This window comes from Phocoena sinus, chromosome 5, assembly GCF_008692025.1.
Source record: "Phocoena sinus isolate mPhoSin1 chromosome 5, mPhoSin1.pri, whole genome shotgun sequence".
NCBI classification, from domain to species: domain Eukaryota; kingdom Metazoa; phylum Chordata; class Mammalia; order Artiodactyla; family Phocoenidae; genus Phocoena; species Phocoena sinus.
Genome location: NC_045767.1, coordinates 64,011,598 through 64,038,498, shown reverse-complemented (window position 1 = coordinate 64,038,498; position 26,901 = coordinate 64,011,598). Strand labels below are relative to the sequence as shown.

The 26,901-nt window shown below is 46.0% G+C and overlaps 1 protein-coding gene across 14 annotated transcripts in view; it reads right to left on the bottom strand.

The window, feature by feature from the left end:
• TBC1D1 (TBC1 domain family member 1) overlaps window positions 1-26,901 on the bottom strand; it is a 363,204-nt gene that overhangs the window by 150,167 nt on the left and 186,136 nt on the right. For all 14 annotated transcript variants that reach the window (XR_004349956.1, XR_004349957.1, XM_032632302.1 and 11 more), the window contains 5 exons: window positions 23,032-23,217; window positions 16,965-17,126; window positions 12,570-12,728; window positions 7,191-7,435; window positions 4,990-5,149 (listed from right to left, as the gene is read on the bottom strand). Coding sequence is in view for 12 of the 14 variants with exons in the window: in XM_032632302.1 (XP_032488193.1) it covers window positions 4,990-5,149; window positions 7,191-7,435; window positions 12,570-12,728; window positions 16,965-17,126; window positions 23,032-23,217 (912 nt within the window). In the remaining 2 variants the exon portion in view is untranslated. The remainder of the gene's footprint in view (window positions 1-4,989; window positions 5,150-7,190; window positions 7,436-12,569; window positions 12,729-16,964; window positions 17,127-23,031; window positions 23,218-26,901) is intronic.

Genomic DNA, 26,901 nt, shown 5'->3' with positions numbered 1-26,901 from the left:
GAATACAAAAGGGAAGAAAATGCCCCAAGGAAAGGTGGCTGCCGAACCCAGCCTTAAAGAACCAACAGAAACTCCCCAGTCAAGAAGTCAGGGAGTAATACTCTGCGCAGAAGAAAAAAGAAGGTGGAAATGCAGAGGTGTGAAAGCACACAGTGTGTGCAGGAGCCCGCAAGAGTAGGTGAGGCAGGAGCCCTGGTCATGGGGCCAGGCCATTCCACCTTTACCAGCAAGCACACACCAGGGGCACAGAAGGCCTTCTCTTCCTCGTTCCTGAGTAGGTCAGCGTATTCTTTGGTTGGGAGATGATGCCAGTGAGACCCCGGTTATGGGTCTGAGCCTTGCAAGGAAGGGCTAGTTAACTTTAGATGGAGAAAAGCCACCTTTTAAGAGCCACTGACAAGACCATGCTGATTCCCAGCAGCAGACGCCCCTGTGCATGCTGCCAGTGGCAAGATGCCTGACTCACCAGCACTCCTGGAGGCCCGCCCCAGGTGCCCATCCTTCGGACGACAAGCCGGCCAGTGGTCTGCACGAGTGAGGCTGGGAGAGCTCAGCCCCAGAAGCTTCTGTTAGACTAAGGAGGCTTCAAATAAGGACTGCCTTTCGGGACATGATTGAGGAATGTGTCTGAAGGATTGAAGGAAGGACCCCTCAAAGCTTTGCTGAGAAGAAGGGGCTCCTACATTTATCTGACTACACTTAGGGGCAGCATCTGTATCCCTCAGAGACAATTAGTACACCTTTTTCTCCCTCTGCAAGTTTTAAAAATTAAGTAATTTTTAAATAATAGTAAAGAAAAAGGTTACCTATAAACCCACTGCCCCAACCCAATTACTGTCATTTTTGCCCATTTCCCAATCCCTATACATTTACATACTAGAATTTAAAAAGATTTTTTTAAACAATAGTCTCCTTGGAAAAGTGAGTTGATTTCCCTCATTTGAAAATCACTGCACAAGGAAGTGAGCTGCTAAGTCTTTCAGCAGCGCGGCAGGAGCCCAGCTCACAACGCTGTGGCCGACTTTCCTTCTCTCCTTTTTTAAGCCCACCTAGAAACAGGCAAAGGGGTTCATCAGGCAGGCAGTAGAGGGAACCTTAAATTCAGCTGACTCCACCACTTTGCAAATTGTTTGCTGAGAACGCCACAAATAACTACTTTGCTTTGAAGACACTTCGGCAACCCTGCTATCATGGTGACATGTATGGGAACTCTACCTGAAACTCCCCACGACATTAGAAGTGCCCCATTTTCCTATGGGGGGGAAATGACCAAGGCAAAGCACACGGCCAGGAGGTGAACTTATCCTACATCCCTTTTCCAGCTACATTTGTCTCTGTCGCAGGCCAGCCCTCTCCTGAACTTTCTCTGGGAGGCTGCGGTCCTCCAGCTGTGATATCCCCACATTTCACCAGGAACAGGCAGGAGAGAGATGAAGGATGCTGACAGCCTTGCGGTAAGATGACAGGGCAGACTGGGCAAAGACTCACTTCATTACCGCTGTATCGCGTTACCGGGAAGAGCCCTTTTCCCTGGCCACCCAAACAGTCTTGTTTCCCCAGGCTAGTTTAGTCCTGAAGCCTCTCGGAACCCCTCCCTGCATTACAGGTGGCTTCTGTGTTTGGCCAAACCCTGATCTTTAGATTCCACCTCCTCTCTCATCTACTTGGCAGCACATCCTATAGAAAACGTCAGGAGCCTAATAACAGCACAGCCACCACCTCCAGCAGGAGCAAGGCAGGTCCTATTTTTCAGACTTTCTTCCCCCAAAGGCAGACATCAGGAGGTGAACAGAACAAGCATCTCTCCCAGGACCCCTCTACACCCAGACCGGAAAAATACAGGAGGCGGCGATTTTACATTATGTGACACCTGACATCCAGAAGAGGGTGGTTAATTACCATGTAAAGGTCGAGGCATGGGCATCACTGGCAGCTGTCCCTCCAAGTAGCGTATACTTAGTTCGAGGTAAGCTATTAATCTATATATGAGCTATGCTGACTGCGTTACTTACATATAAAATAGTGAATAGTTAACAAAAGTCCATCTGTTTTTAGGTTTGATCCAGGCCTAAGGGCCTATAATGAAATGGACCCCAGGCCAAAAAAGCCTACAGTATATGTATGAATGGCAGGCTTTGGGATTTAAAACGAAGCTACCCACCAATGCGGAGCTAAGTCACCGATGCTAAATACAGAAATGGTTTTTAAAAAAACCTATCTTTTCTATGGACCTTACCAATAAAATGGTTCACTTTTAACTACTGATAGATGGAATGACCTCACAACACAGTGCTGTCTTGAGTCCCCACTTCCTGCCTATAATCTCAGGAGCCCTGAGCCCTTAGCCAGCTAGACACAAACCCACTCAGTGCAGCGGGGGTCTGTGGGCTCCAGGACTCACAGAGACTGGCATCGTTATGCATAATGTACAAGAAACTCCAAGACCCACCTCTGACTACATAATATCGAGAAGAAGACCCTGCTTTCACTGGCTTCAGCTTGAGGATGAGCTGAAGGATGGATGAGGATCCATCATGAGGATGAGCAACACAAGCGCTGTCATTTCCAAAGCAGATTTTGTCTGTCTGATTGCTGTTAATGCCTCTTACCCACTTCTGCAGTGAGGAAAGAGCTCTTCCCCCAGAGCTTTACGGCCCTAGAGCCCAGAACTCTGGGCAGCAGCAGCTTCCGTGCCTGCGGCCAGGGCAGTGACACTCGGCGCTGACCCTTCGGCCCTTCCTGCTCAGCCCCCTCTGTAGAGTTTTCTTCGCAAACAGTGTAATTCAATGCTTGAACTGTTTTCAAACCACCCAATAACACTCCCTCCTCCCCCTTTCAATCTTCACTGCTCTCCATTATCCTTTTGAAAAAAACACAGTAAAGAATCAGGAGAAAAAGTGAAGTAGACTAATGATTTTCTTTTCATTTCCAGAGTAAGAAAAGTAAGAAACACAGAAATGTTTGGCAAGAAAGACTGAAGCCTACAAGCTAAACATCTTGCAGTTTCTGTGACTCTTTTTTGGTAAACTAAGCAGGTAATTTTGAGGACTTTTTAAAAAAAACTATGGTATAAAACCTTCATGAAATCTCACTAATGATTTGTTTAACCAGGGAAAGGGTGTTTAGTATCAATTATTTTCAGTGCTTTTTTTTTTTTTTAGGGACGGAAAATAAAAATCAATTTGGGGGGCTTCCCTTGGTGGCGCAGTGGTTGAGAGTCCACCTGCCGATGCAGGGGATGCGGGATCGTGACCCGGTCCGGGAAGATCCCACACGCCGTGGAGCGGCTGGGCCCATAAGCCATGGCCGCTGAGTCTGCGCGCCTGAAGCCTGTGCTCCGCAACGGGAGAGGCCACAACAGTGAGAGGCCCGCGTATCGCAAAAAAAAAAAAAAAAATCAATTTGGGGAGGTAGCTATGCAAAAATGGGGAGAGTAGTGAATATTTTAAGAACCTAGATTCTCCTAGTAAAGCCAAATGGTAAATTCCTTAAAAGTTCTTGTGGACAGAAGTAAATGATAATAAAAATCTAGTACCTTGGTGTGGGGGGAAGAGGAGGGGAGAAGATGACTCACTGCCCACTTAAAAAGCAAATTTTAGGTGGGCTTCCTAGGTGGCGCAGTGGTTGAGAATCCACCTGCTGCTGCAGGGGACATGGGTTCGGGCCCTGGTCCGGGAAGATCCCACATGCCACAGAGCACCTAAGCCCGTGCGCTACAACTGCTGAGCCTGCGCTCTAGAGCCCGCGTGCCACAACTACTGAAGCCCACGCGCCTAGAGCCTGTGCTCCACAACAAGAGAAGCCACCGTAGTGAGAAGCCCGCGCACCACAACAAAGAGTAACCCCCGCTCACCACAACTAGAGAAAGCCCGCGCACAGCAGCAAAGACCCAATGCAGCCTAGAATAAATAAATTTATTTTTTTTAAAAAAAGCAGATTTTAGGATTTCTAGAATCTAGATATACAAGTGGTCTGCCTAAAGTGACTCTCTCTTTTGTGAACAATCCCTTTAAGATGGTCTCTAATTCTAAAAATGAATCTAAAAAAGTGTAAGAATACAGGTTTTTAAGCTATCAAGTGACTCAACATAAATGGTACTTTAAAACCACTTGGTATGTGATGACAATCAATTTTTTAATAACCTCTTCCTCCACAGTAAAAAGATAAAAAGAACCTGAATTGTCAGAATTATTACTTCGTCCCGAAGCAGGGGAAGCACGCTGTACAAGAGCTGACTGCTCACAGCATGTCACTCGGCTCCTATCCCTGCCAGGTCAAGGCAGCCTTTTACACTTTTTTAATTTTTAGTTTTTTAAATTGAAGTCTAATTGACAAGGCAGTTTTGAGACTTTGCACGTGAACATTCATTTAAAACTCTGACAGAGACAATATTCTCGAAAAGTAAATCAAGTAAACGGGAGATGGTTTGAAATGTGACCCACCCTCAGTTACGGGGGCACAGCCGTGGGAAGATGACGCGGGGGGCGCGTGAGGACGGACCGTGGGTCGGCGACACAGAGGTGCCTTCGAGAGCACACCGGCAGAGGAAGCGAAGAGCCACGGGTAGGGGAAGCGGAGCGAGAGAAGAAGATGCAGGCGAGACCTAGAAAGAGCAGTGGCCCAGGACTCCCGAGGGAGAAGTCTTAGGGAGCTCAGCGAGCAAGGCCCGGGCCACAGAGGTCGAGGAAGACGGCTCGGGGGAAACATCTCTGGGCCCCGCGCCAGGCTCCTCGGCCCAGCCTGCAGCAAGCAAGAATCGGATCTAAGCCCACAAGAAGGCATGGAGGCGAGGCCCTGATCATCAGAAGTTAAGCAGGTCCTGAAACTCCCGAAGCCTGATCCTCACTGAACTGAGAATGACAAATACCACCCTGTTTCCTGTAGAAGACCCAGGTATAAAAATGAGAAGAACCACCACGGAGCGACGACACACGGTTCCCCTCTAACTCGAGGACGCGGGTCCTGGCGAACAGACTCACACACACTCACCGAAGACTCTGGCTACGAACCCCAGGGGGAACTGCGAGGCAAACACTGTGAGGAACCAGGGCGCGGCGTAGAGGCTGGGGCCGATCTCGTGCTCCTCCAGGTGGTTGTACAGGTCTCGGTGGTAGTCGTGGAGCAGCCTCGAGAGCTGGTACATCTGGATCTGCAGGGACACACACACAGGGTCACCGTGGGAGATCAGCATCCACCCCACTCGGAGGTGGAAGTTCCACTCAGGAACTCTCTTCGTGGCTCCTGAGACCCCCCTGCTCTCGCCCTCCGTCATCCAGCGAGTGCTCGCTGGGGCTGCTGTGGCCAGGCAGGGGCTGGGCTGGGCCCGGGGCGCTCACGGCGGGGCTCCTCCGGCCACGGTCTTTCTTCTCACTGTTCCCTCACGCTCCTTGGCTGGGAGAAGCTACGCATCTATCCTGAGGCAACATTTCGTAAACGCACATTCTTAGCAAAACCCAAAGCCAGGGGAATCTGAAGTAAAAAGGCAGCCTCTCGCCAACAGCGAAGTGAGAGCACAGATTCTGCAGAAGGATGCTACTGTATCTGTTCCCTAAGTTCCCGCTGAACGCCCCCCAAACCACTCAAGAGGCAGGACAAGTGTGACTTCTTCAGGTTTACAACACAGGAAAGTTAAAATAAGCTGACAAGTGTTTATCTCGAAATGGAGAAACCTTTTCCAACTGGGCTGGACGTGAGCTCAGGGGGCTCCCTCAGAGTGATGCGGCCCTGGCAGGAAGCCCATGAGGGTCCCGGGGCTCACAGCTGGCCTAGAGCCAGCCCCGACTGAGCAGTCCCTGGCCCGACCCCAGAGGAACAGTGACCTGGAGACGGCGCTACAGCCGGATATGTACTGCCCACAACGGGAAAAGCTACTTCCAGGAGGCCAGACAGCATAGTTCTCTCACGTACCAGCTGTGGCTCTTTTGTATCAAAAAGAAATCTAATCTCTAGGCCACCAGCCCAAACACAGCCATGTGTATACTATACTACACACGACTTGTGTAATACTATATCAGTATATACTGTTGTATACTATACTATACAAATCTGAAAAATTCCACTCTCTTCGATGGCAGGCGCACCTACATTAAATACGCTAACGGGGTTATGTAGGAAGAACCTGATAGCATGTGTGGCAAGTGTTATGTAGGCCCAAATCTCCTAGTGAACGGGATGGCTTCCTTCTATGGGATTCATGTTCACGCGGTCCACACACACAGGTGGAGGTGAAAGGATTTCTAGCCATGTTGTTCAATGCTCTGGAAGAGTCCTTGGCTCTAATGTACACTTTCTAAGGCTCTGAAATCAGAGTATCTTGCTGGTAAACAAACACGTAAAACACATATTCCAACATTTAGGAATGTCCTCAAAGCAGGATCCAGAGTTCTCCCCACCTCTGAAAGGCGGTGGTAGCAGCAATGGAACACACTGTTGTATGGGGTTTTCTTCTGACATGACCTGCCACCTGTCACTCATTCATTCAACAAATACGGACGAGGTACCCACTTCATCCCAGGCACTAGCCTAGGAACTAGGGACTCAGCCCCAAGACAGGTAAGACCCCTGCCCTCTCATGATATACGCTAAGGAGAGCCAGAAAATAAACAAGTAAATAAATAAGGAAACAAGATAATTTCAGGCAGTAAGTGTGTTACGCAAAAGGAATGAGACAGGATCACGTGACACAGCGAGCTAGGGTGGGTGGAAGAGGGGGGGACACGGCACCTGCGTGAACAGGTGATATCTGAGCTGGACATGGGATGGCAGGGGTTGAGGGGTAGGGATGGTATCCCCGACAGAGGAAGGAGCAAATACACTGGGAGGTAGGAATCAGACCACCTGAAGGTGGTTTGACAAAGGGTAAAAGGGAGGGCGCTCCAGAGTCAGACAGGCCTACGTTTAAATCCCAGCTCTGCCACCTGCTAGCTGTGTGACCTGCTCAAATTACATAACCTCTCTGAGCCTTAGCTTTCCCATCTCTAAATTGAGCTGATCAACAACGTCTTCCTGAAGTTTGAGGAGGTAAGTGCACATGCAACATTTGGTGTAAGGCCTAGCACAGAGTAAGTTCTCAGCAGTGACAGATGTTACAGTGTTAACTGATGGTGGGACAGTTCCTTAGATATACCTGGAAAGGGATCATAAACATTTTAGAGTTCATCTTTATCAAAGACTTAAGGAACGCTCTCTACCTGTAAAATAATCATGTCTGGCCGATACTGTTTCCGCAGACCCATGTCAAACATCAGAAACTTGAGCATGTTGAATGCCTCTTCTTCGCCCATATGAAGCAGCAGAATGCCTGCTACAAAGCTGAGACCTTGGCAATAGCCTACTTCCTGGTCTAGAAGCGAGTAGGCCTTCAAAATGTTGTAAAGTGACAGCTGCCCCGCTCCTAGCTGAGCAGAGAAGTATGGATGTGTTGGAAAGGTTCGCCCTGTGAAGACAAAACACATTTGTTGCATATTGAAAAACAGAAAGCCTACCGAACCAGAAATCTGATGTGCTTTAGGTTAAAGCGACAGATCTTTCCAAGTGGGATCACGTCATCAATCAGCTCTATAAACAAGGTCAGCTGGTTGTTCTTGGAATAATGCTTGCAATTAAAAAATCAGCAATTAGGGCTTCCCTGGTGGCGCAGTGGTTGAGAATCTGCCTGCTAATGCAGGGGACACGGGTTCAAGCCCTGGTCTGGGAGGATCCCACATGCCGTGGAGCAGCTAGGCCCGTGAGCCACAACTACTGAGCCTGCGCGTCTGGAGCCTGTGCTCCGCAACAAGAGAGGCCAGGATAGTGAGAGGCCCGCGCACTGCGATGAAGAGTGGCCCCCGCTTGCCACAGCTGGAGAAAGCCCTCGCACAGAAACGAAGACCCAACACAGCAAAAATAAATTAATTAATTAATTAAACCACATTAGAGAATGGCTGAAAACACTTTAAAAAAAAAATCAGCAATTAATCATGCTTTCAGGTGAAAGAAATGAGAACCGCCTTCGGGCCTGCAGATACCTGGACTTCCATCTAAAACAGGAAGAAGAGTGTCTATCCTCTAAACAGGAGTCTAGTGTCCAGAGGAGCGGTCAGCTGTGGTTCTCTACCCAACCCCACTCCAGCACACGCCCCGATCAGCTCTGCCCAGACTGCTCGTTTCCCTGCAAGTGCTTCACACCACACGCACATTTCTCTTCTTTTAAACCATAGGCAGTGCTTTGAAACACAGTGGGGAGCAGTAGGTGTTTCCTTTTATACAAAACAATTACCTCTCAGCAAGAGGTTAAAATAAAACGCTCTCGACATCCCGATTTTCACAAAAAGCTGGTACTCGGACAAAGTTTAAAAAGACTTCTTCTGTCCAGGAGGCTTGTGTGGTTGATACCTGTCAAATCCCACCTCCCCCTCTCCTTTTGGAATGTGACTGATGGGGAAGTGTGTTTCTAGGGAGGAGAAAAATGCCTGATTAAAGAGGTGCTCAGCCGGGGCCACACCTGGACCCAGGTGAGAATTACGGCCTTGTCTGGATCAGCAAAGGCAGAAGTGCATGGAGGCCACGAGGGGAACATTCACCTTAATTATGTGGTCTCAGCAAAGGGAGGAGGATACATTCGTGTGTTCTTCCTCAGCCCCGTGAGAAAGCACTGAATCAATCCAGATCAGTTTACCTGAACTTGACTTAGGAGGGCAGCAATAGTCTTTGCCTGATTTCTTGTCCTGTGTTCATTTCTCTCTCGCTACTCTACCTCTCCCCGCAACAAACCTTCCTATACGCACCCTGCACAAGTCACCCCACTGCTGGAAAGCCATAGGGAGCAGTTTCTAAGTCTGCTCTCTGATTCGATGGTGTCCCTCCATTTCTGGACCTGTTCCAGTGTCCCGGCCAACCTGCCTATCGTGGGAGAGGCCGGACAGCGTCCCAGGGGAGGCACTGACAACGGGATACCCAGGAGAGCAGCAGCTGACAGGGTGGAGGGTGACCTGGAGCCCGAAGGGGGTCTCTAGCTCGCTGCTCAGTGTCCCCTCCCCCATGGCCTTTCGTGTGGCCACGACCAGATGGGAGGCACAGCCAGAAGGCAGGATACTGGGCAATACAGATTGTCCACCCAGGATGGAGAGCCGGAGAAGAGAAAAGTTACAATTACCTGAGGGCAGCACAAATGGATGTGCTGGAACCACGCCTAGAGGGTGGGGCAGGTTCCGGAACTAAGGCCCCAGCATGACTTGCTAAGTGTCATCGGGTACACTGTCTCCTCCTGGCTCAATGGGGCCAGCTCTGACAGCGTTTCTCCACCTAACCAGAGGGGAAGGCTGTGTTGGTCTGCAGTGGACAAAGCCAAGACAGAGAAAAGCCATACAGTGTGTCCTAGAGGGAACACGATATTCAGAGACTAAGAAGAGCAAGGTTCTAGAACTTTCTGCCACTGAGTAGTGGCCTGTAACTTGGGCAAACCACATCACCTCCGAAGTGGAAATAATGTGTCCAAGTTCATACAGGAGCGTGTAAAGCTGAAATCCAGCAAAGCTAGAGAATATGGTTCACAAACTGTAAAACACTGCCCAACTACAAAGTCTATTATTCTCACTCCTTGGAGGAAAACATATTGCAAACCTGATTAGATTAACAGCTAATTTCAGAAAAGGAAAGGAAAAGCCAGGAAAACAAAAAAATCCTTGCAAACCCCAAATACCTCCAATCAATAAGCACTCTGCTCTTCTGGCCAGGATACGGATGTCACTTTTTTAAGAAAAACTGAAACATGATTTGTTTTTGCTCTGCCCTACACACCTCTGCTGGGCCTTGAGTGAGTCACACTGTAGACTAAATTAAAAAGTGCAGACAAAACAACTGACTTGGCAAATACCACCTTGGTGAGAGGTGAGGGGGAAGCAATGGGCAAAGTTTGGAGGAACTTCTAGGCGAGGCCTCCGTGAACCCAGCAGAGCCAGAGCCTGGCAGGCAGGGCACCTGGTCCACCGCTGGACCTGGGCCAATATTCGGCTCTCCCAGTTCAAGGGAGGAGGGAAGGCTGGCCCTGGAGGAAGCCTGGAGAGACGCACAGATGTCACCTGGGAAACGCACTGTTGGAAACAGAGCTTCTTTGGGACCTTGGGAGGGCACTGAGAAGGCATCCGAACTGGGGGCCGTGACTGGGAAAGAAGTGAGGTGGAGAGACAAGGCTGGCGCAGTCGGGGTGTGGCGTGGGGCTGCAGCTGGCCTTCGGGGTTGCAGAGGGTGAGGGTGGGAGACGGGCAGGGACGGAGAGGACGTGAGTGCAGCCTGGCCCTGCCTGGGAAGGAGGAAAGGCCGAATCTCGGCTCTTGCAGACTCCGGGCCAACTAGAGGAGTGGCAGCCGCTGGCCCCTGGGCAGGGCAGTGCCTGAAGGTGGCTGCGCAAACACAGGTCCCCGGGGGGACAGCCCCGCCCGCCCAAGCCCATCGTGCTGCTGACGTGGCCTTTTCCTCCCTCTGCAGAAGAGTAACTGCATCTGAGCTACGGGAGGCAGAGGCCCAGTCCTGCGCGTGGAACAATGAGGTATATTTACTGAAAGAAAACTGAGAGAAGAGAGGAGTTAGGAGGAAACATCGTCCCCACCTCCTCCTCCCATCCCGGGTGGGGGCAGAGACCACGTGTGCTCCTTCCTCCATTTCAACCTCCTACCCGAAATTTATTTCTTTTTTCATTTCACATGATAGGAACATGTCACTTTTTCTGTTACTCACCACATGAGCAAACACTGCTACTGCCAACTCACAAAACTGCTTCCTTAGGGTCAGCGGGCCAAATGGGCTCCAGCCCCAGGCCTCACATTTTCACTGTCCCCAAGGCGCAATCACGGCCTGTCAGCATCACCCTGCACCCAGCCAGCCATCTCCTAGGAACGCGTGGGGCTCCTGGGCAGAGGGCCCCAGGGATGGAGGGGCCTACTGCAGCACAGAGCCGGAGGGGTTTTAGGTCCTGGCACTCAGCTGTGTGACCACAGTCAACACTTGACCTCACTGCGCTTCAGAGACTTTTCTCATTTCTTAAAGAGGATACAGGGCCAGTTTTCCAAGGCTGCTGTGAGGGTCACGTGAGACTGGGATGCCAGTGCAGGGCCTCACAGTCAACATCAAGAGATTTAGTAAGCATCTACTATGTGACAGGTTCTGTCCTAGGAGCTAGGGTACAATGGCAAATGGCCCCAGTCCAGCCCACAGAGGGAGGGCTGCATCCTACTGGGGAGAAAGGCAATAAAAAGGCACTGCCACATAACTAAGGGACAGTGGAGGGGGGAGGTTACAAGCACAGGCCTAGAGTCACACAGTTCAGTGGCACACCAGCCGTGTCACTTTGGACAAGTGACTTAACCTCTCTGCATTTCAATATTCTCAGCTCCAAACAAGGATAGAGCAACACCTCCCTGATTGTGCTGTGAGGATTAAAGAAAAGATTTTACGTAACTTCACCCAACATTTGGTCCAAGGTAAAGTTAAGTACTAGCTTTAAACACTAATGATAATTGTCATAATGATAAATGTGATAAGTACGCTGAGGGGAGTGTAGAGGGTGGGACAAGGCTTAGCAGAGGCACCTAACCCAACCTGAAGGTGGGAGAAGAGGCTATATCAGGGACAACTTCTCAGAGATGACATTTCAACTTAGACCTGAAGAGGGACATTTACGAAATCTACCCTGACGACGTGCCGTGTGGCTGGACAGAAAAGCCTCGGTACTGCCTGATCCGGCTCGCACCTCACACGGCTGGGAACTGTGCTGCCCCCTCCCGGGTGCAGGAACCCGGTGGGCCCAGAACACGGACTGGGGAGCCCCGGGGTGGCGGCAGCCAGGGTGGATGTTCTGGAAGCAGGACCATGTGCCCTAGAAGCGGCAGGGCCGGGAGCCCACGGGGTTGCCCAGGAGCCCTGCTGCCAGCAGAGCCAGAGACGGAGGCCGCTGGGGGCGGAGCAGGCAGGAAAGGATGTCCCCACCTGGGGCTGCTGACAAGACAGAAGGCCTTCTGTCACCATGGCTACAGCCTGCCTCCACAAGTTCTCCACTGTGGCAACTGCAAAGGTAGCCAAGACACCGTTTCCACCTTAGCGTTTTTAAAACTGCTAGAGAGACGAGGCGCCTCCCCGTTCCCAGAATAAAATCACCCAGGATGCACTCACAAACTCCTTTCTCCAATTTTTCTAATAAATCCTGTTTGTAAACCGTAAAGACTAGGGAGTGGCTCCTGTAATTAAATGCAGCCTCAGCTCTGACACTTGTGTTTCCAGGATGTTCCTTGGGTTGACTGCAAAACCTCCTATCAATATCTGAGTCACTGAACTGAACCGTGGTCAGAACTGGCGCCTCCACGCCAGCCACCCTCCATGCTGAGCAGAGGTAACAAGCCACCCGGCGCAGACAGAGGTTTCTTTATAGACCTGAGAAGACATTTGCGATGACTCCAGGGCTTTGTTAATCGAAAATCTCAGCAGCAAATTCTGGTTGCTGAACCTGAAGGCCGAACACTAAATAACTCGGACAGTGTCTTCAGACTTTTCAAGTGAGTGAAACTTCCATTTTCATGTCAAATCGACTGCAGGCTTACCGAGGTCGATGAGAATGGCGTGCTGGTGGGAGGTGAGCTGCTTTAAGAGCTCTTTGTATGGCGTGTCCTTTGGCTGCTGTTTACTGGGAAACGGGTGTTTTAGGTGGTATTGCTCTGCTAGGAATTTCCAGATTTCGCCCCGGTGATGTCGCGGCACACCTTCAAAAGCGGGGGTGGAAAAGAGAGAGAGGGGCTTCATGTACAGAATTCAACTTAACAATAAAAACAAGTTGTGCTTCAGTCCACTGATCCAACTTCTAGTTCCACTGTGAATTAACTGCTTAGGAATGGAAATAAAGCAACCAGAATTCTGTCATATTTGCTCCCTTCCTTCCTTCCTCCACACTCCCCGCCATTCTTCCCTCACCTCCCTGACCCCCTCCCACCTTTCGCAGTACATATCTAGGTACTATGTGCAGACTGTGCTAGACTCTGCGATAACCTGATGAGTGACATGAACCCCTATAACTGGCACCAATTACTAACGTCCTTGGGAAATAACTGCAGGCATGTAAAACGACACTGCAAAATGGGATCTCAGGGACTTCCCTGGTGGCCCAGTGGTTAAGAATCCACCTTCCAATGCAGGGGACGTGGGTTCGATTCCTGGTCGGGGAACTAAGATCCCACATGCCGCGGGGCAACTAGGCCCACGTGCCGCAACTACAGAGCCTGTACGCTGCAGCGGAAGATCCCACATGCCGCAACGAAGATCCCGCGTGCCACAACTAAGCCCAAAATAAAAAATAAATAAGTAAAAAAATTTTTTTTAAAGTTTAAAAAAACAAAAGTGAACTCAGAGAAGGGATAGATCCAAAGAGGTGAGTGTGGACGAAGGAGATCTAGGTTTCCTGGACTCCTTCACTTGTGCCAAGACTCAAGAGTGGCAGGAAGAAGAGAGAAGCCAATTCAGAGGAAGGGAACCAAGAGCGTTTCCACAGGCCTCCCTGGGCACACGGCACATGCAGGAGGGAGCAGGTGGCAGTCAGGCTGGAAGGGCTTTGTTAGAGGCAAAACCGAGGGCAAGAAACCTGCACTTTATTTGGTAGCCGAAGGGAGCCACTGAATGTTTTTGAGTTGGGGAAGGAGGAGCCGAATCAAAGCTGAGATCCTGGAATACTGATTGGACGTCTTTCTGCAAGCGTGGGCTGGAGGAAGGGGCCAGTGGCTGCACAGGGGACAGTCTGCATGAACATGCCCTGGTGGGCATTCAACATGGACCTACAAACAAGAAAAATGATCTAAGAGCCTCTACCTAATGTTTTAGACGTGATTAACTTAAATACTCAAAGTAATTTTAAAATGTTGTCTAAAACTAAGAAACGTCCTCTTAAAGTCAATGATGTTACTCAGGTCAAACCTCATTAGAAAAAGTGACTGTTTTGGATCAAAATTCTTGGGTTCGTGATTCCGCTGTTTCAAGGCCCAAACGTGGAAATGGGGAGACAAAGAAAACGGCAGGATAAGACACCAAACCCTCCTCATCTCTGAGGAGTGCTCTTCAGAGAAAAGGAGCCTCGTAATCAGGGATTAATCTCCCTTTCCATCCAGAAAAAAACTGTGAGCACTTTGTACCCCTCCCTGCCACTCGGAGAGCCTACCCAGGAAGGTCATTTGCTAGTTTCCCCAGCCGTCTCTGAGGGCAGATCCTACTCCGGGAAAGAGCAGCAGCTAACACTCCCTGTGAGGTGACCAGGCGCCGTCACCAACCTGAACACGTTACATCATCCCCACAACCCGCTGAGGGAAATACGATGATGCTCCACATGGTGCAGATGGGGAAACAGAGGCCCCTTGCTGAGAAGAGGTGCCCCAGCTCGTTGCTGGCAACCCAGGGAAACTGACTGCCGTTTTCTCTCAAAGTTCTCACTGTCACACAAGCTGCTACTCAGATGGGTACTGAGGAAAATATCTTACGTTCCTACCTGGCAATTAATAATAAAATCATCATTTGTGAATGTGAACCAGAAAGCCAATTTCATTTACTACAGATTCACAGGAGCTGTTTAGAAAGCATCACTCAGCCATCTCTTGGAAATACTTACAGTCTAGTCAGTAATTTGGTTTTACACTATGGGAGAAACACAGGGACACACTTAACTGTGACCACATCCTACACGTTCTCTGAATGTTTAACTCGGAGCCAACTGGATGACCCTGTGTAGTGGGCTGAGTGGTGGCCTCCAAAAAGGTATGCCCACGTCCTGATCACCTGAGGCTGTGAATGTTACCTTATTTGGGAAAACGGTCTTTGCAGAGATAATTAAGTTAGGTAAAGACCTCGAAATGAGGCCATAACCCAGAATGACAATGTCTTTAGAAAAGAGTCACACAGAGGAGAAGACAAGAAGAGGAGGCGATATGCCCACAGAGGCAGAGACTGAAGTGACGCAGCCACGGTCAAGGAGTGCCGACAGCCACCAGAAGCTGGGAGAGGCCGAGGGCGACCCTGTCCACGCGCCCTGACTTCAGACTTCTGGCTTCCAGAACTAAGAGAGAAAACTTTCTGTTGTTTTAGCCACCAATTTTGTTATCATTTGTTATGGCAGCAACAGGAAACTAATCCACCCTGATATCTGCTTTTTTATACTGTTCTGTTTCTTTTCTCCTGCTCAGAGATGTATCTGGAGGGGTAGGGAGATGTACAGACACATACACACCTCATACTTCACACTGTATTAGCAACAAATGTGGGCTGAAAAACAGTCAGCATGTTACGTGATTAATAGTGGGGCTTTTCACAAAATATTTTTGTCAAACTGGGAAATTTCCCAAGTTATGAGACGAACAATTTCCCCTTATTACTAAATCATTCCCATTATCTTATCAAACCTTTATTTTGGGGAGGAAAAAAATACTGGCCGTCCCTGGACAGTACCACATATTCTGGTGTTTAAGAGAAAGCTTAGATTTTACGATTTAAAAACAAAGGGTCATGCAAATCGGTGCCAATGTGTTTGCTAAGAATGACCTGGAACAGCCTTCTGCACGCTCGGTTTTGCCTCCACTCCTAACCCCAGAAAGAAACCTGGCAGTGGGACTGGGCGCGCAGGCAGGAAGCCACCCTCCCCCCAGATGTAAATACTTTTTAATTTTTACTCACTTTAGAAGTAATATATGCTCACTATTTATAAACGTGAGAAAAACAAACAAACCTTCTGAAAATACAGGAGGTATAAAGAAGAAAGTGAAAAACCATTCATAACTAGAGGGAACATATAATTCACCACCCAAAGCGGGAAGCTCTTGAAAGCAAAGGGGAGGAAGGCTATTAATTACTGGACAGGTTGTAAAGCAGGGCTATGCCGGGTAACCCAGATGGATGGCCATCCTGTCTACAACTCAGGTTATCTGCAAACACGTCAAGGATGTCTTTCTACATATACACATATGGAGATACACAGCTGTACATGAGGCCACGCTGTCCTTTCTCATTTAACGACTGACCTCAGAAACCTTTTACTGCCGTCAATATAAATCTACTGTGTTATTTTCAAGGAATATGACATACGTGTGGTCACGCAGTTAGGGTTTTTCGGGTTCTGCTTTGTTTTTTGGCCATTAAACACTGCCACAATCTGCACTCTTCCCACTGCAGTACATTTTTGACTGATTCATTTCTAGAACGGGTTTCTATACGTGGCAGTGCTGGGTCAAAGGTGAGCAGAGTTTGCTTCTGGCCCATATTGCCAACTGCTCAGGTAGCCTCTTTGCAATCCCACTCCTAGAAAAGTACGCTCCAGATTATAAAGTTCTACACCTTGATACCTTTAGAGAAATCCTTTAAAACCAAAGTAAACTTTGAATTATTTAAAATTCCCTAGAATTACTCCTCCTTCTCCCAAGTTGACACCCTAAAATCCTGCCACCTTGATCGAACTTTAACTTGGGATGTTTATAAATCTCTTTATTTCCGTCACTTAGGGGTCTCATTAAGAGGTGAGGCCTTCTTAGCCACACGGCGTCTTTTATTTCAAGGGCTGCAAAGTAACTGGAGAGCTGGAATCCAAACCCGAGCCTACCTGCCTGAAGTCCGGGCTGGACACTATGTTACCTCCTGAGAGCATCCAGACAGAAGGCACACAGTTCACTGTCAGTTTACTATTTCACTCAGCTTATCATCACATCATTACCCAGTTTGTAGGCAACTAAGCCCTTAGGTATTCTTTTGTCTTCTTCCTGTTTCCTTAATTAACTTAATTAAGAGGAATCATGAAAGGTAATGAAACTCACATCAATTAACTAAGACATCTGGAAACAGATTAGGTAAAGACATGATAAATAGGAGAGAGATGGCCACCGAAAATGGACTTAAAAATTATTTTTTATTCCATACTTCTCCCCAGTCATCAGTGAGGGGTGAGGCCGGCTGGACTGATTCCCAGTTAAGCTTACCTTGCCCAACAGCCGAGTGCATTTTTTCCATGTCAAACTTAATTTTTGATCTTCCTGGAGTGGTAAGCATCTTTTCCCACACTGTAGTTACTTCTTTAAGACAAGGAGTGATTTCTTCATAATCAAGCTTTAGGCGCTTGTTCAGCAAATCATTCTCAGAGGCTAGAACAGACAATTTAAGAGCACGTTAGTGAATGCTACAGCTCCGTGTCTCCTACTTCACAGCACAGCTGCCTGCTCATCACCACCGCTGAGACGTCAAGCGGCTACAAGCCAGCTTAACAGGTCCAAGGTAAAGACACGGTTCCTGCCCCACCACAGCTTCCTTACCTTGGAAGAAGCTAAACACCTAGGAGGCATCCTTGATTCCTCTCAGTCCTTCACCCCCAATGGATTCTGCTGGCTCTACTGCTAAAATACACCCCACACCTATCCAATTCTACCCATCTCCACAGCTACCCTATTAACCAGAGACATCTCAAGGGCAGGAACTATGTGTTGGAATTCCCAGCGCCTGGCATGACGAGCTCTCAACAAAACTTCATCTAAACTAGGACAGGCTCTCCGAGGACAGTTCCTTCTTATTTAGAGCCAAACCTCCGTTAAGTAGCTTCTACCCTTCGTCACATTTCTGCTGCCTGGGGCTGAACAGAATAAATCTACCCTTTTCATGTGGCATCTCCTCAAATATATGAAGATAGCTATTATTTCCTACCAAACTTGTTCAGCTTACAGCTGCATTAAGAATTATACCTAAATTACCAAACTTGGGGGGGGGCGGGGGCAGGGAACCTAAGAAGGATTAAAGCTGACAACCTCACTCCCACCTAAAACCACTAAATCCTATTCAGACAAGGTGGTAATGTTGTCAGCCCCCATATCCACTCCACAACCTATCTCCGATCTAGACTGAGTTTATTGGGAAAGCAGGTAGGATACATAGCTCAGCATAAGCCAACATACAGGCTTCTGCAGAGCTGTAAACTTGTCTTCTTTATGATAATAATAAACACTATATGTCTTAAGTACTCTATATTTAGTGACATTTAATCTTTTTTTCTCTTTTCCTTTCTTTCTTTTTTTTTTATTGGGGTACAGTTGCTTTACAACGTTGTGTTAGTTTCTGCCGTACAACGAAGTGAATCAGCAATATGTATACACATATCCCCTCCCTCTTAGACCTCCCTCCCACCTCACCCCCCATCCCGCCCACCTAGGTCATCACAGAGCACCAGGCTGAGCTCCCTGTGTTATACAGCAGGTTCCCACTAGCTATTTTACTCATGGTAGTGTATATATGTCAATCCTAATCTCCCAATTCGTCCCAACTACGTTCCCCCGCCCCGTGTCCACGCATCTGTTTTCTATGTCTGCGTCTCTAGTCCTGCCCTGCAAATAGGTTTATCTGCAGCATTTTTCTAATCTTCAGGACACTGTGAGGCAGGTATCTTTGGATGAGAAGACTGAGCCCCTCCCCCAAGGCCCAAGCAGGAGGCGGAATGGGCCTGGGCCCCTTGCCTTTCTCCACCACACTGCAGAACTTGCTGTGATTAATTATACACATTTTCTGAGACTAGGCAGGTATCAATGAGGGGCCTTAAATGTTTGCTAGAATCCAGTGGAGCTATCTGGACCTAGACTTTTCTTTGTGTGAAAGAGTCTCAATGCAAATTTTATCTCTTTAACAGATATAGGGCCACTCAGACTTCTTTTCCTTCTTATTTTAGTTGTGATAAACTGCACCTTCCAATAAGTTTGTCCATTTCATCTAAGCTGTTAAGTTTATTGGCGAAGAGTTCTTAGTCCCAGAGACACTAAGTCAGTGCACACCTCGCACAATCTGCTCTCCCTGCATCCCACAAATCCACACTCCCCCGCCCCAACTTTTATTCTGGAGGAGACCGAGGCTGAGCAGGTTCATTACTTTGTCCAGGGCCGCAGAATCAGGATGTGCTGGGTGCAGGATTTTTGCACCCTGGATTATTTTTTAAATAGGAATTACAGCTATTTCACTGAGTTGCTCCTGTGAGGTTTAAGTGAGATGAAATATACTAACCATCTACAAGATGTCTGCTAATTAGCAACTGCTCCACAAACTACCAAAATTATAAAAGCAAAAGAAATCGAAATAATGTTGCTTTACAAACCAAGTGCTGATAACATGAAATATTTTCTTTTTCCCCATTAGAAATTGAGCACATGATAATAACTCAAAGAATCTGACTAATGCTAACCTGACAGTAAGATCTCAGTCATCTTATGCATGTTTTCTGTACTTAACTGACCCAGTTACCGCCTTTAAGAGTACAAACGCATCAAAAGATGGCGCTGAAAAGGGCTGCAGAGATCCCTCGTCCAGCCTCTCACTTCATGGACACAGAAACTGAAGTTCAAAGTGAGCAAGGGACTTGCCCATGGTGATTTACTAGCTGGTGGGTGGCCAGGAGACTCTAGGCCTACTGCTGCCTCCTTCTCATCTTCTGTGATTTTTCATCTTCTGTCTTTATTCTTTTCCTTCTTACTTTGAAGAACACATTTTTCAAGGTCCTGCTAAATAACTCCCTACGTGTATGTGGAGTTCCAATTTTTAAAAAATGTCAACCCTCAATTTCTCTCAGCTTCTCATCTACACATAGTAGATGCCATTAGAGCTGAGCTAACCCTTGTGGCACATAAGGTTCAGGGCCAGCCCTGCCAAACAGTGACTGCAAGCAGTACAAGGCTCTTGGGGCCAAATGTACATTTCTCTGGCAGTGAATTCTGCTGAGAGCACGTCCGGATACTAAAGAGCCCAGAAAGCAACAAGAGGAACCTACTCTGAAGTCAACAGAACAGAAATATCTGGCCAGAAAATGCAGCTGAAAAGGCTTATTAAGCTATGTATTTTGCTGTTGGCCCAAGCAACAGCCTGCCGTTTCAGTATCCTGACAACACTGCTCCCTAAACCAGTGGCCTCCAAAATGCCTTATCAAGCAAGGCAGATGGTGCAACCCCACAACAAACATCAAGGCTCTAAGGCAAGAACTTGAGATACAAGACCAAACTCTTTTATTAAATAAGTGTCTGCAAACCCATGTTTAAGAGTTTCTGGGGCTAGGAGAAACCAGGACTAAATGAGGTCAAAATGTAACTTTGCAAAAGAGTCATCTAATCGCCATTGAACGTGGATGTGATCTACAACCTGGACTGCAGACTAATAATGTTCAGGTCTGATTATGTCACCGCACAGGGTGTGCTGTGGCTGCCTGTCCCAGTTCTGCTCTATTAGCAACTGCCTTCACGGACAAAATGCTCTTCCAACTGCCACCATCTCCTGAAAACTTAGAAAGGGAAGGAAGGCTAAGAGGCTGGGAGTCTCAGTAATTAAATGACGCCCAAACTTGTAGAGAGTTTAGAAAAACTGCACTCAATATCTATTTTTTTTTTTTGATAACCAACATGTAGTACTTGTTTAACTTAGGAAAATCTTTTAAAAATATCTTCAATGATAATCAATTAAAACTCAAAATTCACTGTGTTATCATTATGCCGATGTAGTATCTGCAACATTAAATTATATGACTCAGCCCGATAAGCAGTATAGTGCTGACCAAAACCCATGGCTGTGGTGAGTCACCCTGCTGTCCGGCATCAGGCTGCTCCAGCATCATTTATAATGAGGGAAATGGCCTTGCAGAGGGTGCTGCAGAGGACTGAGGGCCGGGGAGAGAGGCCATGCATTTCAGCCCCAGCACCACTGAAAATCAGCTGTTTAACTTTTGAGGAAATCACAATTCAGCTTCCAATGGTCTACAATGAAGTGAAACAGATTTAGATGACGTGGTTTGATTCTTTCTTGAATGCAGTGCTCCCGGAATAGTAATAAACATTTGATCCGTATATTCAAAAGCCAGGAAAAAGGTTTAACCATAGGAAGAACCTCCTCCTATATGTTCCTCTCATTTCTTTCCCAAAAAGCATGCAATTCAGCCTGAATTCTTGATCAACTGCAAGCGCCACTTCCAGCTGCAATTTAACCTTCCTTTAAAAGTAACTGAAAAAAAAAAGCGATAAAATGACTGCCTCTCTAGTGCACTCCTGGTTGGTTCTTGTCAAATCTTGCCTCTGTATTTAATGATTCTGTGCCCCCCATGCCACCCCAACAAAACTTACTACATGTTTTTAGGCCATTCATGATCAGGCTCTTATTGTTGATTAGTTTTCTCAGCAATACAGGTACTGTACACACTGACACAATGCTTCCTAAATGATATTTAGCAAGTTTATTATGCTTTCACCACCAAGATAAGCATATGTTGGACCTTACAGAGCTAAGGAGAGGAATAAATTCAAACAGTAAAAATAAGAGACCACACAGGACAGAACTCTGCTGGATGAAACAAGGAAGCAGCAAATGAGGACGCTGGCAAGGGCTAGTGAACAAGGGCAAGGTGTTCTAGGTACCTTAGGAAACTCTTCCCTGCCCATTCTAGTCTGCCTGGTCACCATTTACATGGCTTTACAAAAGCTCTGCCACTGTGGCAATCTGATCTTGTCTCATCAGTCACAGTCACGATTCCTCCCAACACTCCCAAGAAGCCAGCCAGCATCCTTCCCATTTTACAACTATGCCCTGATTTTCCGTAGCTGCCATCTGCAAGAAGACGGGCCAGGAAAAGCATTAAGGTTTATGACCTACATGATGAATATAAGTGCCTTTTTACTTTTCAACAAAAATCCCCACCAACATACACATGATTATAAGCGCTGTGCTCCAAAGCTGTCATTTAGTCGATGGAACACTCAGCGATGCCATCACTATTAAATCTCTTTTAGACATCTGCTTTTAGAATTACCTTCAAGAACATACAGGAAAATGGTAGAAAAACAGACTTGGAAGAAAACTTAGCATTCACTGCTCTAAACTCCCCTCACCATGGCATCCCTTTCCATAGCAGCCTCATGGGATGAGCTGTCTCTCTCAGCTTCAATACTGGGTACTGGAGAGCCCACTACACCTGTAAGCAGACAATTCCAACCGCTCAACTACTCTCTTATCAAAAGGTCTTATTACTTTGTACTTGACTCTTGTTTTTGGTCAAAGATGACATATTTATATGGACAATGAACCTTATTCACCAGATTTGGTGTCTTAACTTTCAGCTCTATACAAACATCACAATAAAAGATGAAGCTCTGCAATCAAGGAGGAAGTTAATTCCAGAATTGCTCTGGACAGGGCCACCATGTACTACTCGTACAGCCTCCCTTTTAAAGAGTATGTTCTGATTTCCCAACCAAAATCCTCCTTATTTTATATCCAGGCAGCTCTCTGCACTCCAAGACCCGTGCTCTTTGCAGTATACCACCCAGGGTACATACAACTCAGCTCCTTAGCTACTTTGCAAATAATATTTATTCGTTCAAATGACTATGGAAACAGGAAATGAACAGAATCTAAACTTTCAAAGTTCATGGCTTACTTTGACACTAACATAACCCTGGGCTTCTCTGAGCATTAGTTTCCTCTTCAGGCTATACCTGCCTTCTTGAGTTGTCACCAGGATTAAATGAGTGTGTCCTTATAAAACCTTGTTATCAGTACAGGTACAGCTCAGCTAACTTGAAGTCTTAGTTCTCTATTTTTCAGGTTGCCTGCCACTCACTAAAAACGCACATAGAGTGAGGTTATGAACTTTAATGATTTAGGTAGGATCAGTTCATACCTAGTACCAGGCAAAGACTACGGTTGAGGACAAAGCAGGGGGAGAGAGAGAAAGAAGAAAACAAAAACCACTTTTCAGAGAGTTAAAGCTTACATTTGAAGGATGTCTCTCAGAAGATTTAATTTAATAGAATTGGCGAGATTATCATTAAATCTCTAGAAAGTGAAAAGTACTAACTTTGCTTTGGAAAAGTAACAGGTATTTTAATATGCATGTGTGTATGTATGTATGTTAGAGTACCTTGCCTTTTGCTTTTTTTTTTTTTAAAGAATAACACGCTTATGTCTGATACGCTTCACTTTAGAGTCAGGACAAATTAAATCAACATCAGGCCTGTTAAATATAAAAAGTGGCAAACCAACCTTGCAGCTTCTGATTTTCCTTCTCCATCCGGAGGAGCAGTATCTGTTGTAGAATGGCCTTTTGCCACAGCTCTCGAAGTTCACGAGATGTCCTTTTCTTTTCCTCTGGGACAGGGCCAAAGGGTCCATCTTCACAAACTGGTTCTAGAGGAGATCGTGGGGGAAGCTCTCCCAGCTCTGAATAATCTGGGGAGGAAAAAGGACATTTCAGAATGGTCATTTTTCTTTTTTCTCCTTTTTCTTCCTCTTTATTTTGTTTTCTTTTTTTAAGTATAGTTGCTGTACAATATCATATAAGTTACAGGTGTATAATATAGTGATTCACAATTTTTACAATTTTTTTAAATTAATTTATTTTTTATTGGAGTATAGTTGCTTTACAGTGTTGTGTTAGTTTCTGCTCTACAGCAAAGTGAATCAGTTATACATATATATATCCCCTCTTTTTTAGATTTCCTTCCCATTTAGGTCACCACAGAGCACTGAGCAGAGTTCCCTGTGCTATACAGTAGGTTCTCATTAGTTATCTATTTTATACATATTAGTGTATATATGTCAATCCCAACCTCCCAATTCATCCCAATATTCCTCCCCACCTTGGTAACCGTAAGTTTGTTTTCTAATCTGTGTGATTCACCATTTTTAAAGCTTATACTCCATTTATAGTTAATATAAAATATCGGCTATACTCCCTGTGTTGTATAATATATCCTTGTAGCTTATTTTGTACATAATAGTTTGTAGCCCTATTCCTCTTCCCCCTCATTCCCCCTCCCCGCTGATAACCACTAGCTTGTTCTCTATCTGTGCGTCTGCTTCCTTTTTGTTATATTCACTTGTTTGTTGTATTTTCTGGATTCTACATAAGTGAGATCATACGGTATTTGTCTTTCTCTGTCTGACTTATTTCACTTAGCATAATGCCCTCCAAGTCCATCCGTGTTGCTGCAAATGGCAAAAATTCATTCTTTTTTATGACTGAATAGTATTCCACTGTACACATATATACCACAGCCAGAATGGTCATTTTTCAATAAAAATTTATATTTAAACATAGTGTCTGATCAGAAAATTCTGCTTATTCAGATATTACACAATGGTATCACCAAATTTAAAAATCAAGTTTCAATATGCATTGAAAAAACTACACCTGAGCCACGAACATCAAACAAATTATACATCAAATAGTAATAAGCAAAAGTCGCATCAGCTGAGATGTTCAAAGATATCTACTTCGTAAGGTATACTACTTTATCTTCTTCTGAGTTAATGAGTGTATTACTGATAACAACAGCAAGCATTCATACAGTGCTCTATACCAGACTGTTCTGAGGGTTTTATATATAATAATTTACTTAACACTCAACCACCCTAACATGTAGGTACTGTAACTATTCAGTTTTAAAGAGAAGCAAACTAAAGCACAGGAGTTCACGTGCCTTGCCCAGTGCCACACAGCTGGAAAATCGTAGAGCCAGGGTTGGAACCCAAGCAGTCTGGCTTTTATGTACATTCTTAACCACTGTGTTGTATATAAGGCCAGGTGTTTTTAAAAAAGATTAAAACTTACTTAACAGCCAAGAGTAACTGTTACCATTAATAAATCCTCTACCAAGTGCTGGGCACCATGCCAGGTGTTTTATATGGACAGACTCATTTCATCCTGATGCCAACTCCAGAAGGCAAGTATTAGCCTGAAGAGAAAACTATGGTTCAGAGAAGCCAAGTAATTTGCCCAGGGTGAGACAATGAATAAGTTCATGCTTTCTGTGGATACCCCTACAATTTAGATATGCCTACAATTCAAATGTCTCCTATGCCATCAATTTTGAAATTTCTATTTCTTAGTTGAAATCTCTTTACAGTTCAGGAATTTGTGCCTTTCCCAACTGCAGACACTCTGCTGCTGGTACAGTGTTGTTGTATCTCACTAATACCTTATGGACACGCACAGAGACCATCCCACCGGTTCACTATGAAACTAGCGAAGTTCCCACACACAAGTGGACCTCATCTGACACAGTGCATTCTTAACACATGCCGTGAAAAGCCCCGCACAGGCAACCTGAGTCTCACAACCGCCCCACCCCGTAAGACAATACACTATCTCTTCCATTCAACATCTCCAACACAATTCCATGTTATGACTAATTTATAGAACAGTCATCACCATTGCTCTTTATCTAAAGCTGGGTTTGTTTTCCTGCTACAAAATCAAGTACAAGCTACAAAATGTTTAATTTCCTAATGTAACTTGTCCATCTTAACTCCCCTTGAAAGTACAGGATCTTTAAACAAATGATAAGCCATTAAGAATGCCTTATAATCTCTGTAAGCATTTAAATGCTTATCATCACATTTTTATTTATGTTTATTTCATTATGACCCTGTTAAACAAATGAATTAAAATTCTACTTCTTTTGGAGGTAAGAAATAGAGCGTTTATGCACGTTACAGGAGGATGCTCACGTGTAATGGTCAATATGAAAGCAAGAATTAAAATTGTCTATATTGTATGATCTCAATTTTGTAAGTATTATGAGAGGCAGTACAGTTCTGTGACTAATAGGGTCAGGCTCTGGAGCCTGGCTGCCTGGTTTATAATCAAGGCTCTGCATTTATGGATTTTGTGATCTTTAGCAAGTTGCTTAATCTCTTTGTGCCTCAATTTCCCAATCTGTTAAGTGGGAATAACAGCACCTCCCTCAGAGTGGTGTTATAGGAACTGAGTTAATACATACCATACAAACCACCTAAAACAGGGTCCAACACACAGTAATACAGTGAACATTAGCTCTTATTGTTTGCTATCACATATTCATTAAGGGCACAGAAAAAAATACTGGAAGGAAACGCATCAAAATTTAGTCACTCAACATTGTAAGCTCTGAGAAGGCTAGAACCTTGCCACCTTGTCGACGGGGGTCTGTCCAACACCAAGCAGTCCCTGGCACCCAGCAGATGCTTGATAAATAACTGTTGAATAAAAGAAGAGATAGGTAGGTACCGGGATTGGTGTGCTTGCCGTTCTTCTTTGTATTTCCTGTATTTTCTAAATGTGTGACAATAAACATTTTTATAATCAAAAAATTAAAGAAAATGCAAACCTGTTCTGATTTAAATCAAAGATTAAAAAATGTTCTCTTGCAAAACACTTAGAAGACAAGTCACCCCTCACAACCTGTATACTTAGGATTACTCACTATTGAACACAATATAGTCTAAATTAATCCCTTTTGCAAAAGGAACTTTAGTCAGTATTCCTATTTAATCTTACTCTGCAGCTTGAAGTCTTCTACTTGAGCCCTTTCCCTTTATTTTGTTTTTGTTTTGTTTTCTTCTTTTACCATCTTGGCTGTTGAAAGACGGTAAACCATCACAACCACACGAGAGGTGTCACAACCACCTCATGAGATAGGTGATGTTATCCCCTTTCTACAGCCGAAATAACTAAGGTGCAGTAAGGTTTTGTAACACGGTCAAGGTCACACCTCTGCTAAGAGTCAGAGCCACAATCTGAACCAAGGTATATTTTCCTCCAAAGTAAAAAAATGCTTACCCAGTGCCTCTAACTTCCAGATGCACAAACATCACGTGGGTATCGTGCTGAAATGCAGATTTTGACTCAGTCTGAGGGGAGCCTGAGAGTCTGCATTTCCATTAAGTGCCCAGGTGATGCCACTATTGCTGGTCTCAAAACATACTCCCAACAGCGGGCTCCACATCACATTTTTACTCTTCACTCCCTCACGTAACCTTAGGCACTTATTATCATGACAGCTCTTCATTTTCTTTCGCTGTGACTGCTAGAACCCAGTCCAAATGCTGCTGTCAGCTGCCTGAACTCAGGCCTTCACACATGGTCAGAGC